The sequence below is a fragment of the Scylla paramamosain genome, chromosome 7 (assembly GCF_035594125.1).
Source record: "Scylla paramamosain isolate STU-SP2022 chromosome 7, ASM3559412v1, whole genome shotgun sequence".
Lineage (NCBI taxonomy): Eukaryota > Metazoa > Arthropoda > Malacostraca > Decapoda > Portunidae > Scylla > Scylla paramamosain.
Genome location: NC_087157.1, coordinates 22478116 through 22490615, shown reverse-complemented (window position 1 = coordinate 22490615; position 12500 = coordinate 22478116). Strand labels below are relative to the sequence as shown.

Here is a 12500-nt window from a genome sequence, read left to right as displayed (position 1 = left end):
TACGTAGCGCCCCGTGACGGATCACCTGAAAAAACGTACCTTAGTGTGTACAGTAGCTGCCTGTATATGTATGCCTCATACTCGTACATCACCAGCTTCTTGAATTATTTGGTATAGTTAATCCATCGCCATTTTGTTTTTTAAGAATGGGTGATTGGGGAGGGAGTTGTATTGCCTTTTATTGATACTGGAGAATTTATAAAAGCATGGTGTGTGTGTGTGTGTGTGTGTGTGTGTGTGTGTGTGTGTGTGTGTGTGTGTGTGTGTGTGTGTGTGTGTGTGGTGGGGACCCTGAGTGCGACATAAGTATACTGGCGGGTCATGAGAGGCGGTGCCTTTGGGAGCTGTTAAGGGGACAAAACTATCAGCTGGTTGCAATAGTCGAGTCTAAAATTCTTGCTTCCCTCGTCACCACTTGTCTGCCTTGTTTCAATCACCACGACCACGTTTACTTTCACGAGTGTCCCTTCGGCGCCGTGTCCACTCGGGTTGGACCTCTGGGGCCGTATTAACAAAGATTCTCAGAGTTCGTCTCAGCCTTCTGCTTAGATTTATGCTTATCTCTTAAGCGCTCTTAAAGTTGTGCTGAGACGAACTCTTAAGTCTCAGTATGAAATGGTGAAAGTGCAAAACAGTAAAATCATGTATTTCTCAATTTTGAGTTAATAGAGCAATCTTTTACATTTTTTGGATTAAATAACAAAAAAAAAATGATAATTTTTTCATCGATTTTGTAAGGATATGAGTGCATAAATTTGTGTTTATTAATAAGCAAATCAGATCCCGCGCAAGGCGAGAGTATTTTGTCTAAGTCTTTATGTCCTTGTGTCGGCGTTGTTCCGTTACTCCCACTCAGCAGCGCCTCCTTTTTTGTCCTTCTTCTTTAGTATGGAGGAGATGATGAGCACTAAGGCTGAAAAGGCCAATAGAGGAAACCCAACTGGACCGATGGTGAGACTTTCCTTTCTCGTCCAGTCAGTGAATGAGGAAAAAATGTAGCCTGAAGGGCTTCACTCATTCAGCAGCACAAAAAAGCTGCATGGTGCTCTATTACTAAGAAGGTAACTGAGACACTACGACAGCAAGACACATAAAGGTCCAAGGTCATCATTGCTGCAAAGCTGCATTTCCCATTGGCTAAATAACAGTAATTATTACTTAAATTACTAGTGTCAGTGCATCACTCTTCTCTGTGGGGCTCTCCAAGGCATCTCCCGCCAAATATGTCACAAATAACACTTCTACAAATACTGTCACAAATAACATTTTTATTCTATACATGTCCAATAGTTCAGAGTCACTCAAGTCATCGAAAAGATATTTACGGGGTTGATGATTTTTGAGATGCGGGCTTGGGCTCGACGGTCGGCCATCTTTGGTTAACTTAGTCTTAGCGTCACTCTTAAAATTAAGCAGGCTCCGGACCTGTCTTAAATTTAAGACGTAGACAAAGCACAACTTGGGAAGTTAAGCACAACTCTAAGCTTAAGAGTTAGTCTGAGTCAAACTTCTATAGTTAAGAATCTTTGTTGATACGGTCCCTGGAGATCATTAGTTGCTTTGAGGCAATTCTCTCTCTCTCTCCCGTCACAGGCCGGCCGCCGCCCCGAGCACCGGGGCGGGCTGGCTGGGTGGTAGTGGGCCAGGACCAAGACAGGCTAGGCGGGGGCTACCAGGCGGACCAGTCCTTCCGCGGCTCTGTGGCCAGACTCCGTATTTGGAGTCGCCGGCTGCCCCCTCAGGACATAGTCGCCGTGGCTCAGTGTGACGCCTCGCAGGACTATGATGCTGTGTTCGTGTGGCCGTCACCTAGAGCCTGGGCACTGAACCACACTGCGCAGATGCTGCAGGTCCCGCGCCTGGACATTTGTCGCCCTAAGGGGCCTTTCCTCATGCTGCTCTCTGCCAAGATGTCGCTCGGGATGGCGCAGCGCCTGTGCACCGCCGCAGCCTCCCATGTGGTCATCCCGGTCTCGCAAGGCGAGACAGAGACCATCCTCAACCTGGCGCTGGAGGCCGGCAGTTCCTGCAGTGGCAGACCCAACGAGCCGCTGGTGTGGCTGGGCGCGTCTGATGAGGACACGGAGGGTCGCTGGGTGGACGAGGAGGGTAGCCTCTTGTCTTACGAGAACTGGATGGAGGGGCAGCCCAACGGGATGACGCTGGAGAACAGAGCCGTGATGACCAATGCAGGGACGTGGATGGACCTGCACACTCGTAACTACCTGTACTGCGCCGTGTGCAGCACCAAAAGCGGCCGCCCACTGCTGCTGAGGGTGATGGGGCTGTGCTCCGGCCTGCAGCACGACACTCGTTATATTCAGGAAGGACACGTGCTGGCTAAGCCTTTCTTCAGGGGTTTCACTGTCTCCAATATATCTTGGAACGGAACCAAGTGGCTGGCACAGCACAAGGACAGGTGAGGGCTCGATGCAACGCAGTGATGCAGTAAAATGATTGAAGGCATGGATACGGAGCACGGCACACGGGTCATGCATGTGACTGTCGGTACACGGACACAGGAACCGTTAACACTCCTTCCAGTCAACAATGAAATATGCACACTCAGGACAGCGAGTCATGAGCACCACACACAGCCAACACTCCCTATATCTCAAACTTATCAGGTGAGTGGCGCTGACCACACACACCCAGCACTCCCTACACCTCCTCACACCGCTCCAGGGTACAGGGTGCAAGACTCAGCACCACGCACCCTGCACATCATAGCACCAAGAGTCACCCTGCTCTTGCCAATCCCTCTTACCGTCATGATCTTGACGGCAGCTTCCTTCCTCGTTCTGGTAGCCCCGAGGTGGTGCTGTCCTTCACACCGGAGGATCCACGGGAGCTGCCCCTAGGAAGGAAGACGTGGGTGGTGGCTGGGAGAAGTGACTGTGGGGACGAGAGCGGCCGCCTGGTCCTCGCTTTCACCACCTGCGCGCCAGGACACTTCACTTGCGACGACGGCTCCTGCATCTCTGCCAACATGAGGTGCGACTTTCAGGTAAGGCTTCTACTGCTGCTGCTACTTCTACTGCTATTACTACTACTACTTTCAGTACCTCTATCTCCTACTACTCCTACTGCTACTACTACCACTATTACAACGACCGTGCAACAAACAATTACAGACATCGTAACGGGGACAAAGAGAGAGTGGGTGGGTATCTGAGGAAACATAAGAAAAGTTGAGAAAAGGGAAGATGTTTGAATTACATAAAACAGAACATCTCTTAGAGAAATGACATTAAAAAAAAATAAAAGTGGCAGGAAGTGCACTGCATTAAACTGAAGGAGAAATAGAGAAATACAGATACGAGATCAGACAGGTGGTTCTTTGCCCCTTCTGTCACATCCATGACAAGCATGTCTTCTTTCACTAACACCCATAAACTTCTCTTATATCTTCCTCTCTCTTTCTTTCCCCTGCCTGGTAGATCCATCTCCAGCATCCAAACTGCACGTACTTCTCGTCTTTCCTGACACGCCCAGACGTCCTCAAGTTTCGCCTTTCTACTTTTATCCCTATAAACTGACGTACATGCATTATGCTTGCATACTGTAACTAAACAAATCACACATACAAAAAGAGCCATACTTACTCATTACTTCTCAAAAAAAGCCTGACTGTAAAGACGAGAGTGACGAAACGGAATGCGAGACCGTCACCCTCCCGCCCGCATATAAGTCCAACATACCGCCACGCCCCGCCTTTTCCACGCCCGACACCCCCGCCCACCCGATCTCCCTTCACATCACCGTGCTTAGTCTGGAGATTGTTACGGGCAAGATGGAGATCGTAATGGACTTCATCGCCATGCTCAGATGGACTGACCCGCGCCTCGTGTTTCGGGACCTGAAACACGACCAGGCGACCAATGCCCTCCAGCTCTCCGCCCTCAGGAGTCTGTGGGTGCCGCAGGTGAGGGTGTGCAAGGGCGTCACCAGTTAGATAGTCGATGGTTAACGTGTTCTTATTGATTATATTTACTTTGCTGATATATTAGTTTGTTATATATTTATCTATTATATTTAATTGTTCATTTTATCCTTGTATAATGGCGCCACTAGATAAGAAAAATTAGAAATATAGGTAGTCGATAGGTGATATGTCAGTATCAGTTTTTACTTACTTTGCAGATATATTTTGTTCATTAATCATCTTATTTCTGTTTTTGTCCATTTATCTGTCATTCACTCATTTCATCTTTGTGCAAGAAATAAAGATAAGAAAGGTAGATGGTCGATAAATGATGCATTCATTATCAGTTTATTTACTCTACTGATTTATTAATTTGTTTATTTATTTATCTATTTATTTATTGTGTCTGTTGTTCATTTATATGTTTATTTATTCATTTTGTTTTGCAAGGGTGCCACTAGTTAGGACATGTAAGACTGCTAGGTGGTCGATGGCTACTATTCGCATCAAGTTCTATTCTCTTTGTTGGTTTATTAATTTCTTCATGTTTGCTTATGTTTGCTGTTCAGTTATCTGTTTATTGATTCATTTTTATCGTTGCGTGGTTTGTTTTATTTATTCGTCTTAGTGTGTTTGTTTATGCATAACTACACTTGTCAAGGTGGACAGTACTGAGGAACTCCTTACTCTCGCTCACACTCGCTCACACTTCATACATTCACACACACACACACACACACACACACACACACACACACACACACACACACACACAAACACACACACACACACACTCACAAACACACACACACACACTGTAAATCTCGTCTCGAGGTCTACAGGTAAAACGATGAAAATCTACGTGAAATAAACTACCCGAGAGAGAGAGAGAGAGAGAGAGAGAGAGAGAGAGAGAGAGAGAGAGAGAGAGAGAGAGAGAGAGAGAGAGAGAGAATCTGCGTCGTTGTTCTCTAGAAAAAAAAACAGGAGAAAGAAAAAGAAAGAAAAACAAACCAACTCACTCTGCGGCATTTTTAAGGATAGAAAAAATAACTTCCTACTGCCCTGTTGTTGTACTGACCTTCGTGATCCACACCCAAAAGAAACAAGCGAGAGAGAGAGAGAGAGAGAGAGAGAGAGAGAGAGAGAGAGAGAGAGAGAGAGAGAGAGAGAGAGAGAGAGAGAGAGAGAGAGAGAGAAACTAACAATGAGCGATTTTCTCACAAAGATACATCAAGGCAGCACGGTATATTTTGTGAACGTATCATTGGTGGAGTCACAAGGAAGAGGAATGCGCGACACAGCAGTAAAGACAGAAAATGTATCGAGTTAGTGTTTGTCTTTTTCGGTAAATAGAAAAAAAAAAAAAAACAAAGCGAAGTAGGAAGTCTTTCGAATTTCAGTTGTCGTGATGTAAGGAAAAACTTGTGTACCTTGCTGTGTGTGTGTGTGTGTGTGTGTGTGTGGGTCACGATATGAAATTATTAACACTGCATTAAAGAGCAAGTCAACATACTTAACGGGATGACGCACGAGTATTTGAGTGTGATTAAGTTAGGGATACACTCTACAGCTGCGCGTGGCCTCGGTGCTCATCCCCGTCCCTCTGGAGTTTAATTCAGAGAGAGAGAGAGAGAGAGAGAGAGAGAGAGAGAGAGAGAGAGAGAGAGAGAGAGAGAGAGAGAGAGAACAAAAAAGTTTTAAGAAGTAAGAAGTCTTGAATTTCATTTGACGTGATTTTGGAATTTGCTTTTTGTGTGTGTGTGTGTGTGTGTGTGTGTGTGTGTGTGTGTGTGTGTGTGTGTGTGTGGCTCACGATCTGAACCTATTCATTTTGCATACGGAAGCGAGTCAACAAGTTTACGGTATGGTGCACGAGTGAATGAGAGTGAGTAAAAGTGAATGAGAATAAGAGTGAGTGAATGAGTGAAGAGTTTGTGAGTGAGTGAAACGAGTTTTCGGATCAATGAGAAAGTAAGTGAATGAGTAAGAGTGAGCGAAATTACTTAGCGAGTAAAACGAGTCAAAATAATTGTCTGACTCAACAGATCATATGGCATTACCACTACAACTACTACTACTACCACCACTACTACTGTTACTATTACTACTACTACTACTACTACTACCACCACCATCACCACCACTACTTAAATACTTTTCGTTGTCAAGGACCTTATGAACCATCTGTGTAATTTCAGGGAACGAAAAACAAGACTACATAAATCTAAAGTAACTTGTGAAATTACATTCATAATTTTAAAACCGTTGAAACCCAAATAATATGACCATTGATATATTCTTGATAGTTCCTTGTTTCTTAGAACTGTAACTCCTCTCCTATTCAGCAAGCCATTGTTAAATAATTAAGTGTCCTTGACGGCTCTTTACTGACGGAGCCTCCATTACACGGAGTGAGTGGTACCCAAACTATATAGACTTTGCTGAAACTACAGTGGCCTCAATATCAGAAACCTCCTCCCTGTAACATTTTTTTAGGAACGATATATTTGTGACTCCGCAGCGCAATGCTTGGCACGCCAGGCTAAGAGTCCGCGAATCCCGGTTCGAATCAGAGTTCGAATTCTGGGGCTGTTCATCCTTCCTATCGGTTGGTCAATAATTTGATACCCGGAGAACATAGGAAGGATAAACTGTCGAAACCCACATGTCCCAATGGCCCTGCGTCCTGGGGTAAGGAACTCAAGATCAGTGATACGGAAATGAGTGACGAGGCCACGCGATTTCAGGAATATAAGTAATGGGTTCTAAGCGTCTTGAAAGTTTAAACAGACATACGAGTTACTGTGAACTGGTCTGTCCACAGGTGTCGTTCAGCAACGCGAAGGGCAACGCTCACACCCTGTTAGACGAGGAGACAAAAGGCCTGGTGCTGCGACATGGCGAGGCGCGCCCGGGCGACCACACCCACGCCAGGGAGGGTGAGGCCTGGATAGAGAGAAAATTATCAGGACCTTTTTTTTTTCCCTGAAATTATTTTGCCATAATAGTTTTTTTTTTTTACTTCTGCATTAAAAGTCATAAATGAATAAGTGAAAAATAAATAAATACTTCCGTCCTTCAGAGTAAGAGACAACATTGAAATACCTCCAATAACTAAATTCTCCGGGATTATTTTTCCTCTTTAGTCCTCCTCCTTTCTACATAAAAAAAAGGTGGGGTGGGAAATAACACTTAAATACCGAAAGGACTCCCATAATAACCGACTGACTCACTGCTTCCCCACAGTGGACTTCTTCGGCGGCGAGGAGAACCCGGTGGTGGCGTCACGGAAGTACTCAGCGACATACCGGTGCAGCCTCGACCTCACCCTGTACCCCTTCGACACTCAGGTCAGCCCACAGTACATGCACTATTACGCTGCATTGTCTGTTTTACCTTGGCTGAGGCTCTTTACATATCTCGTAATGGCCATTATAATTGCGGTCACGGAAACTTTAGCAATCTATTGTCTGCAATCGTGCATGCCTTTAGGAATACTTTACTTTTAGGGGTACTTATCACTATCAGTATCTTTTATAAGCCTACAGTATCATCGCTTACCTGAAACTCAAAACTGACTATGTAAATAACCGTATTCGCCATCGCTATCAGTTTACAGCATTATTATTAACAATTATTCCCAAAGCTTACCGCATGCACGGGTTTTGGACACAGCTGCCAGAGTACGATGATGCAGCCTTCAATCCCCGTCACCGCCGCTATATTCACGGCTTCTGTAACTGTCCATTCACCCTGATGAAGTTTGAAGTTGGACCCGCTATCTTCTAAACGTGCCAAAAGTTCATAATAAACAAGAGTAAACTATTATACTGTATAGTCAACACACTTTCGGTCGGAAGCCCCTGCGCAGTTCCGTCAGCCACGAGTCACAACCACTTACTGACCTAAAGTAAACTAGCCGGGAGTGGGAGCCGCTGTGATCTGAAGTCAAATGAATCAGCTAGAGTAGTTGTGAAACCTTTGAAGCCTCACTCACTTAAGTTATTGTTTTTTCAGTTGATCAGATTACGATACTACTTCATTGATTATTATTTTTTTCTTTATTTATCAAGTATGTCTTTTTTTTTTTTTGATCTTTGCCTCCTTTCTTTCAATCTGTGTCTCTCAAAAACACCGCTTCTTTTACCTCCGACTTCCCATTCCTCCATCTCCTTTTCCAGCTCCTTGTTCTAGCTTTAACTTGTATGCCTGATGTAGTGGTTGTGGGGTATCCAGGATGCTCTACGGTGCTAAAAGGGTGCCAGGGAAACAACGGAGTAACAAAATACTGAGGTGAACAGAGATCGCCAGGCCGCCGGGCCTAAACCCAAGACTATCCAAAACTCGACTGCGTAGCGCACTAGGGAGGCACTTGGGAGGACGCCAGAGATCCCCCCAAAAATGACAGCGTAAGAAGGTGGCGGACATAGTGCGGGACTATGTCCGAACCGGAACATAGCTCGGGCACATATCTGAGGCATGCTCTCATACCTCGCAAAACATATGGGTAACACGCAGGTCACATAAAAATAAATAAATGTATATGTGTAAGTGATGGAATACAGACAAATAATAGAAAAAAGTGTATAAATCTGTAAAGTGTGCTTAGCTGTGTAAGTCACATGAGAAGTAATATAAACACAAACAAGGAAAATATGGTGTTTCTATGACAAATAAATTGCAAAAATAAAACTGCACTGGCAATACACTAATAACGCACACGGTGACGATGTGAAGACTGACGGCTGAGAAGTTCAAGGTCTTGAAGCGACGGGAACAGCAGCGCTAAAGCAGTCAATGATGCAGTATTGAAACAAAGACTGATGGCTGAGAAGTCCTGAAGCGACAGGAACAACAGTATTGAAGCAGTGGTTGTGGGGATGTCCAGGATGCACTACGGTGCTCAGAGAGTACCAGGGAAATAACGTAGTAACAAAGTGTGCTGTATATTGTCGAGTCTGGGCCCAAGGATAGCCAAGACTCGAGTGCATAGCGCACTAGCGCGGAACAAAGCACGCGCGAAGACACCACAGAGATCTTGCCAAAACTGACAGGTGAGAAGCGTAGAAAGGTGCGGGGCTATCTATGTCCGAACCGGGACATCATTTCTCTGCCTTAGTCGTTTTCCTTCCACCACCACATTCTCTTTCTCTTCATCTCTTTCTTTCCTTCCTTTTATTTAGCTTTCCCTTCACTTCCTTAATTTCTCAGCTTTCATCTACCCCTCTTCGCCTCTTTCAGGAGTGCAACTTCGTGTTCCTGCTAACGTCAGCCCGTAAGGAGAGGTTGCAGATGGTGCGGGATGGGAAGGGCGTCACGTATAGCGGGTCGCGGCAGCTGCTCGAGTACAGCATTGTGTCCATTGTAACAAGGCCCGCCAATCACACCAGATACAGCGCCCTCCAGGTAACTGATTGATATCATTGGAACGTGGGCGGTGTAGTGAGACGAAGACGAGACTGGACAAGGGTAGCTAATGTAAATGATGTCATCTCTCAATCCTTTCTTAACTTAATGGTAAAGGCTATTTATAATCTAAGCATAATAGCACTTAGTACAAATCATCTTTCGGTTGCTCCCGTTAGGATTCGTCACAGCGATAATAGGACTGAGTTAATTATCTGATTCCTAGTCATTTTAACTCTGTCTTCCTTCCTCCCTGCTTGCCACCTTGCTCTTCATGCTCCCCTTCCCTCCCCAGGCTATTGTTCGGTTCCGGCGGCGTTACGGCTTCGCTATCCTGACGGTGTACACGCCCTCCTGTTTCTTCGTCATCATCGCCTACCTTACCACTTTCTATCCGCTCTCCAACCTGCAGGTAAACCGCCACCACCTCCTTTGTCATTGTTCATCACAATCACTGGCTTCAAACAATACTCTGGCTCAGTGATTAAGTTCTTTGGTAAAAAGTGCACTGCTACGTGTTCGAATCCTGCTTGGTGTTCACTTATAGAAAATGAATAAATGAGTGAATGAATGAATGAATGAAAAATGAGTACTTCTCTTCGCCATCACTTACCACCATCATTGCTATTAATTCCCATCCGTGCCAAACTGTCACCACCAATAATATCAGCATCATAAAAGCGTATACCAACATTTCTCCAATTATCGTACCATCACTGCTACCACCGCCATCATCACCAAAGGAGCGTCCTTTTATCACCACCACCACTATCAATCACTGCTCACCACCATTACTGAGTCACCACTTCATTATGTTGTTATTTACCACTCCCCACTATCAATCAGTTAATCTATCACCTTTTTTTTCGTTTTCTTTCTTATTTCTTGTTTCGACAACTCCCGTCAGATGTCGCCTCAGCGGATCGACCTTCTCCAACGCCACAGGTCTTCTGCGCCTTCCTCAGTCTCGTTCATTGTATGCATGTTTTTTTTTTTTCATTGTATTCATAAATCTTTTAAATCTTCCTCTTTCTTTCTCCTGCCCGGTATATCCATCTCCAACATCCTCCTCCATATACACTCCTCCTGACACGCCCAAACAACCTCAGCTTTGTCCCCATACTATTCACCACTCACACCAATACACAACATTATACACTCACCACCACTATCACCACTTTGTGACGCCTTCTTCACCTTGTCTCCACACGCACTAATACATGACTTTATACAGTGTCACCACCACAAGTCTCTCGCCCCTTCCGCAGGTGCGTGTGGTAATCGCCCTCACGGCCATGCTGGTGCTCACAACGCTGCTCAGCCAAGTGTCATCTAACCTCCCCAGAAACTCCTACTTTAAGGCCCTCGACGTGTGGATGTTCGGGGCCATTGGGCTTATCTTCTCCATTCTTATCCTGCAGACTGTGGTAGACGTGGTGGCGAGAGGCGAGGAGGCTAGCAAGGTGTGTGTGTGTGTGTGTGTGTGTGTGTGTGTCTGTGTTAAATGACACCACACTGCTTGTTCTCTAACCTACCACAGTATACCTCCCCTTAATCGGGAATGAGCGAGCAGGTGGAAGGCGTAGGTGTGGCTCTTTAAGAGTGTGGGTGCCGGTGCCGTGCTAGTGTGGGTGTGGTTGCTGCGCTAGTCTGGGGGATTTGGCACAAGAGACAAGCTAGTGCAGAGTCATTAGGGAACTTTAAAAGAAGATTTCACAAATTTATGGGTTGGGGGTGATTGTTGAAATTACGTTAGCATGTTTTATGAATGAATTGGCGCGTGTAGACTTGATTGCTTCTTGTAGCTCCCCTTTCCTTATGTTATTAAAGCAACCCCTTATTGTTTCCTTCCGCCAGCAGGTGTCGCCGAAGCAGGACAAAGGAATGGTGCACGTGGAATCAAGCATAATGGGTCCCAGGAAGACAGCTGAAGATCTCTTCCCGAGGACCCTATTAGCGCCGCGGATGATGCGAGCTATGCAAGTGGGCTATCCGGCGGTGACTTTTGGCCTGGTGGTGGCTTACGTCGCCTACCTCTTCGCTGCCCTTAATTAAAAGTATTGCTAGAAAAACTGAAGAGAAAGAAGTGACGGGAATTGACTGACTGTGTGTGTGTGTGTGTGTGTGTGTGTGTGTGTGTGTGTGTTAACTCCTTGCATTATGAGGTAAGATCCGTATTCTTTAAATGCTTTCCTCTTTCATCAGAAAATTTTTTGCCACGGTGACAATTAGTCAGGTTTTCATGAATGTTCTTTCAACTGATAGTGCAGAATCCTTGTTGAATTGTCACTAGAATCATGAAAAATCACTGAAAACCCACATATAACTAATTAATTCTGTTAAATGTTAGATCTATCACTAGAATCATTAAAAGTTGTTGGAAACCCTCGTAATTTTCATTAGAGCCTGCTGTATGAAAGAGTAATACGACTAAGTCTTTAGAATCAAATTTCTAAGCCTTTGTGAGATAGTTTCTAATCCTGTGGCACCTTTTACGATCCCGTTCCGAGTACCGTGTCTCGAGAAAGTTTATATTTTATTCTTGTTTTTTCTCTGACAGTGCCATATGATCTCAGTAATGTGTCTTAGATCATTCATTAAGTTTTATCTTTCCTCTAGACGTGTTGTGGTGCCTCTGTCATACTTAATGATATATTCATGTTTTCACTAGCACGATATTAATATATGTTGTAATAAAAATCTATTGGAAAAATTAAAATGTTGCCTTACGTTCCAATCTCCTTTTCTCTTTTTCCCTCTCCACAACAAGCCTTTGGTATTCCTGTTGTCTTTCTGGGAGGTGCTTATGGTTTTCGAGCATTATTTACATGCAACTGGAACCAATATACACGTTGGTATAAAAAAAAAAAAAATCGGAATAGCTAAAATAAAAAAGAAAATAAATAAATAAATAAATTTAAAAAAATGTGGATGGGCTACCCTTTCTGCGGTCCTCCTTTGAATTGCATTAACTAATTGTTTTATTGGGTGACATTATTGTGTTACATATATATACCATAAACTAATTTACATATTAATGAGGAAAAACGAACCAACAGAACATCACGTCCATAAAACTTTATAGCAAGTCGTTGCTCTGTCAGTTACTAACAACCATAGATTACGCTGATTCGTCCATGACCTTGAGGCTCAACGGAAAACAAAT

At 44.5% G+C, this 12500-nt stretch overlaps 1 protein-coding gene and 1 long non-coding RNA gene across 3 annotated transcripts in view; one reads left to right on the top strand and one right to left on the bottom strand.

The window, feature by feature from the left end:
* The window catches only part of LOC135102214 (uncharacterized), an 8277-nt gene extending 454 nt beyond the window's left edge, over positions 1-7823 (bottom strand). The window contains exons 1-2 of the long non-coding RNA XR_010269591.1: positions 7580-7823; positions 2768-2981 (exon numbers count right to left, since the gene is read on the bottom strand). This is a non-coding gene — a long non-coding RNA (uncharacterized LOC135102214). The remainder of the gene's footprint in view (positions 1-2767; positions 2982-7579) is intronic.
* LOC135102213 (serotonin-gated chloride channel mod-1-like) lies at positions 2878-12071 on the top strand. Of its 2 annotated transcripts, XM_064007054.1 has the most exons (8): positions 2878-3007; positions 3626-3925; positions 6753-6867; positions 7175-7278; positions 9170-9334; positions 9630-9746; positions 10603-10797; positions 11195-12071. In XM_064007054.1, the coding sequence occupies exons 1-8, from the start codon at positions 2990-2992 to the stop codon at positions 11387-11389; spliced, it is 1209 nt and encodes a 402-aa protein (XP_063863124.1). In that variant the 5' UTR covers positions 2878-2989; the 3' UTR covers positions 11390-12071. The 2 variants fall into 2 exon arrangements, with proteins under 2 accessions (XP_063863124.1, XP_063863125.1); XM_064007055.1 differs by lacking the exons at positions 2878-3007; positions 3626-3925 and adding an exon at positions 6226-6619.
* Positions 12072-12500: the final 429 nt, after the last annotated feature.

Bases quoted from the DNA above. Each gene is read 5' to 3' on its own strand.
- LOC135102213 (XM_064007054.1), top strand. The intron at 3,926-6,752 runs GTGAGGGTGTGC...GTCTGTCCACAG, and splicing joins GGAGTCTGTGGGTGCCGCAG to GTGTCGTTCAGCAACGCGAA. The intron at 7,279-9,169 runs GTCAGCCCACAG...CGCCTCTTTCAG, and splicing joins TGTACCCCTTCGACACTCAG to GAGTGCAACTTCGTGTTCCT.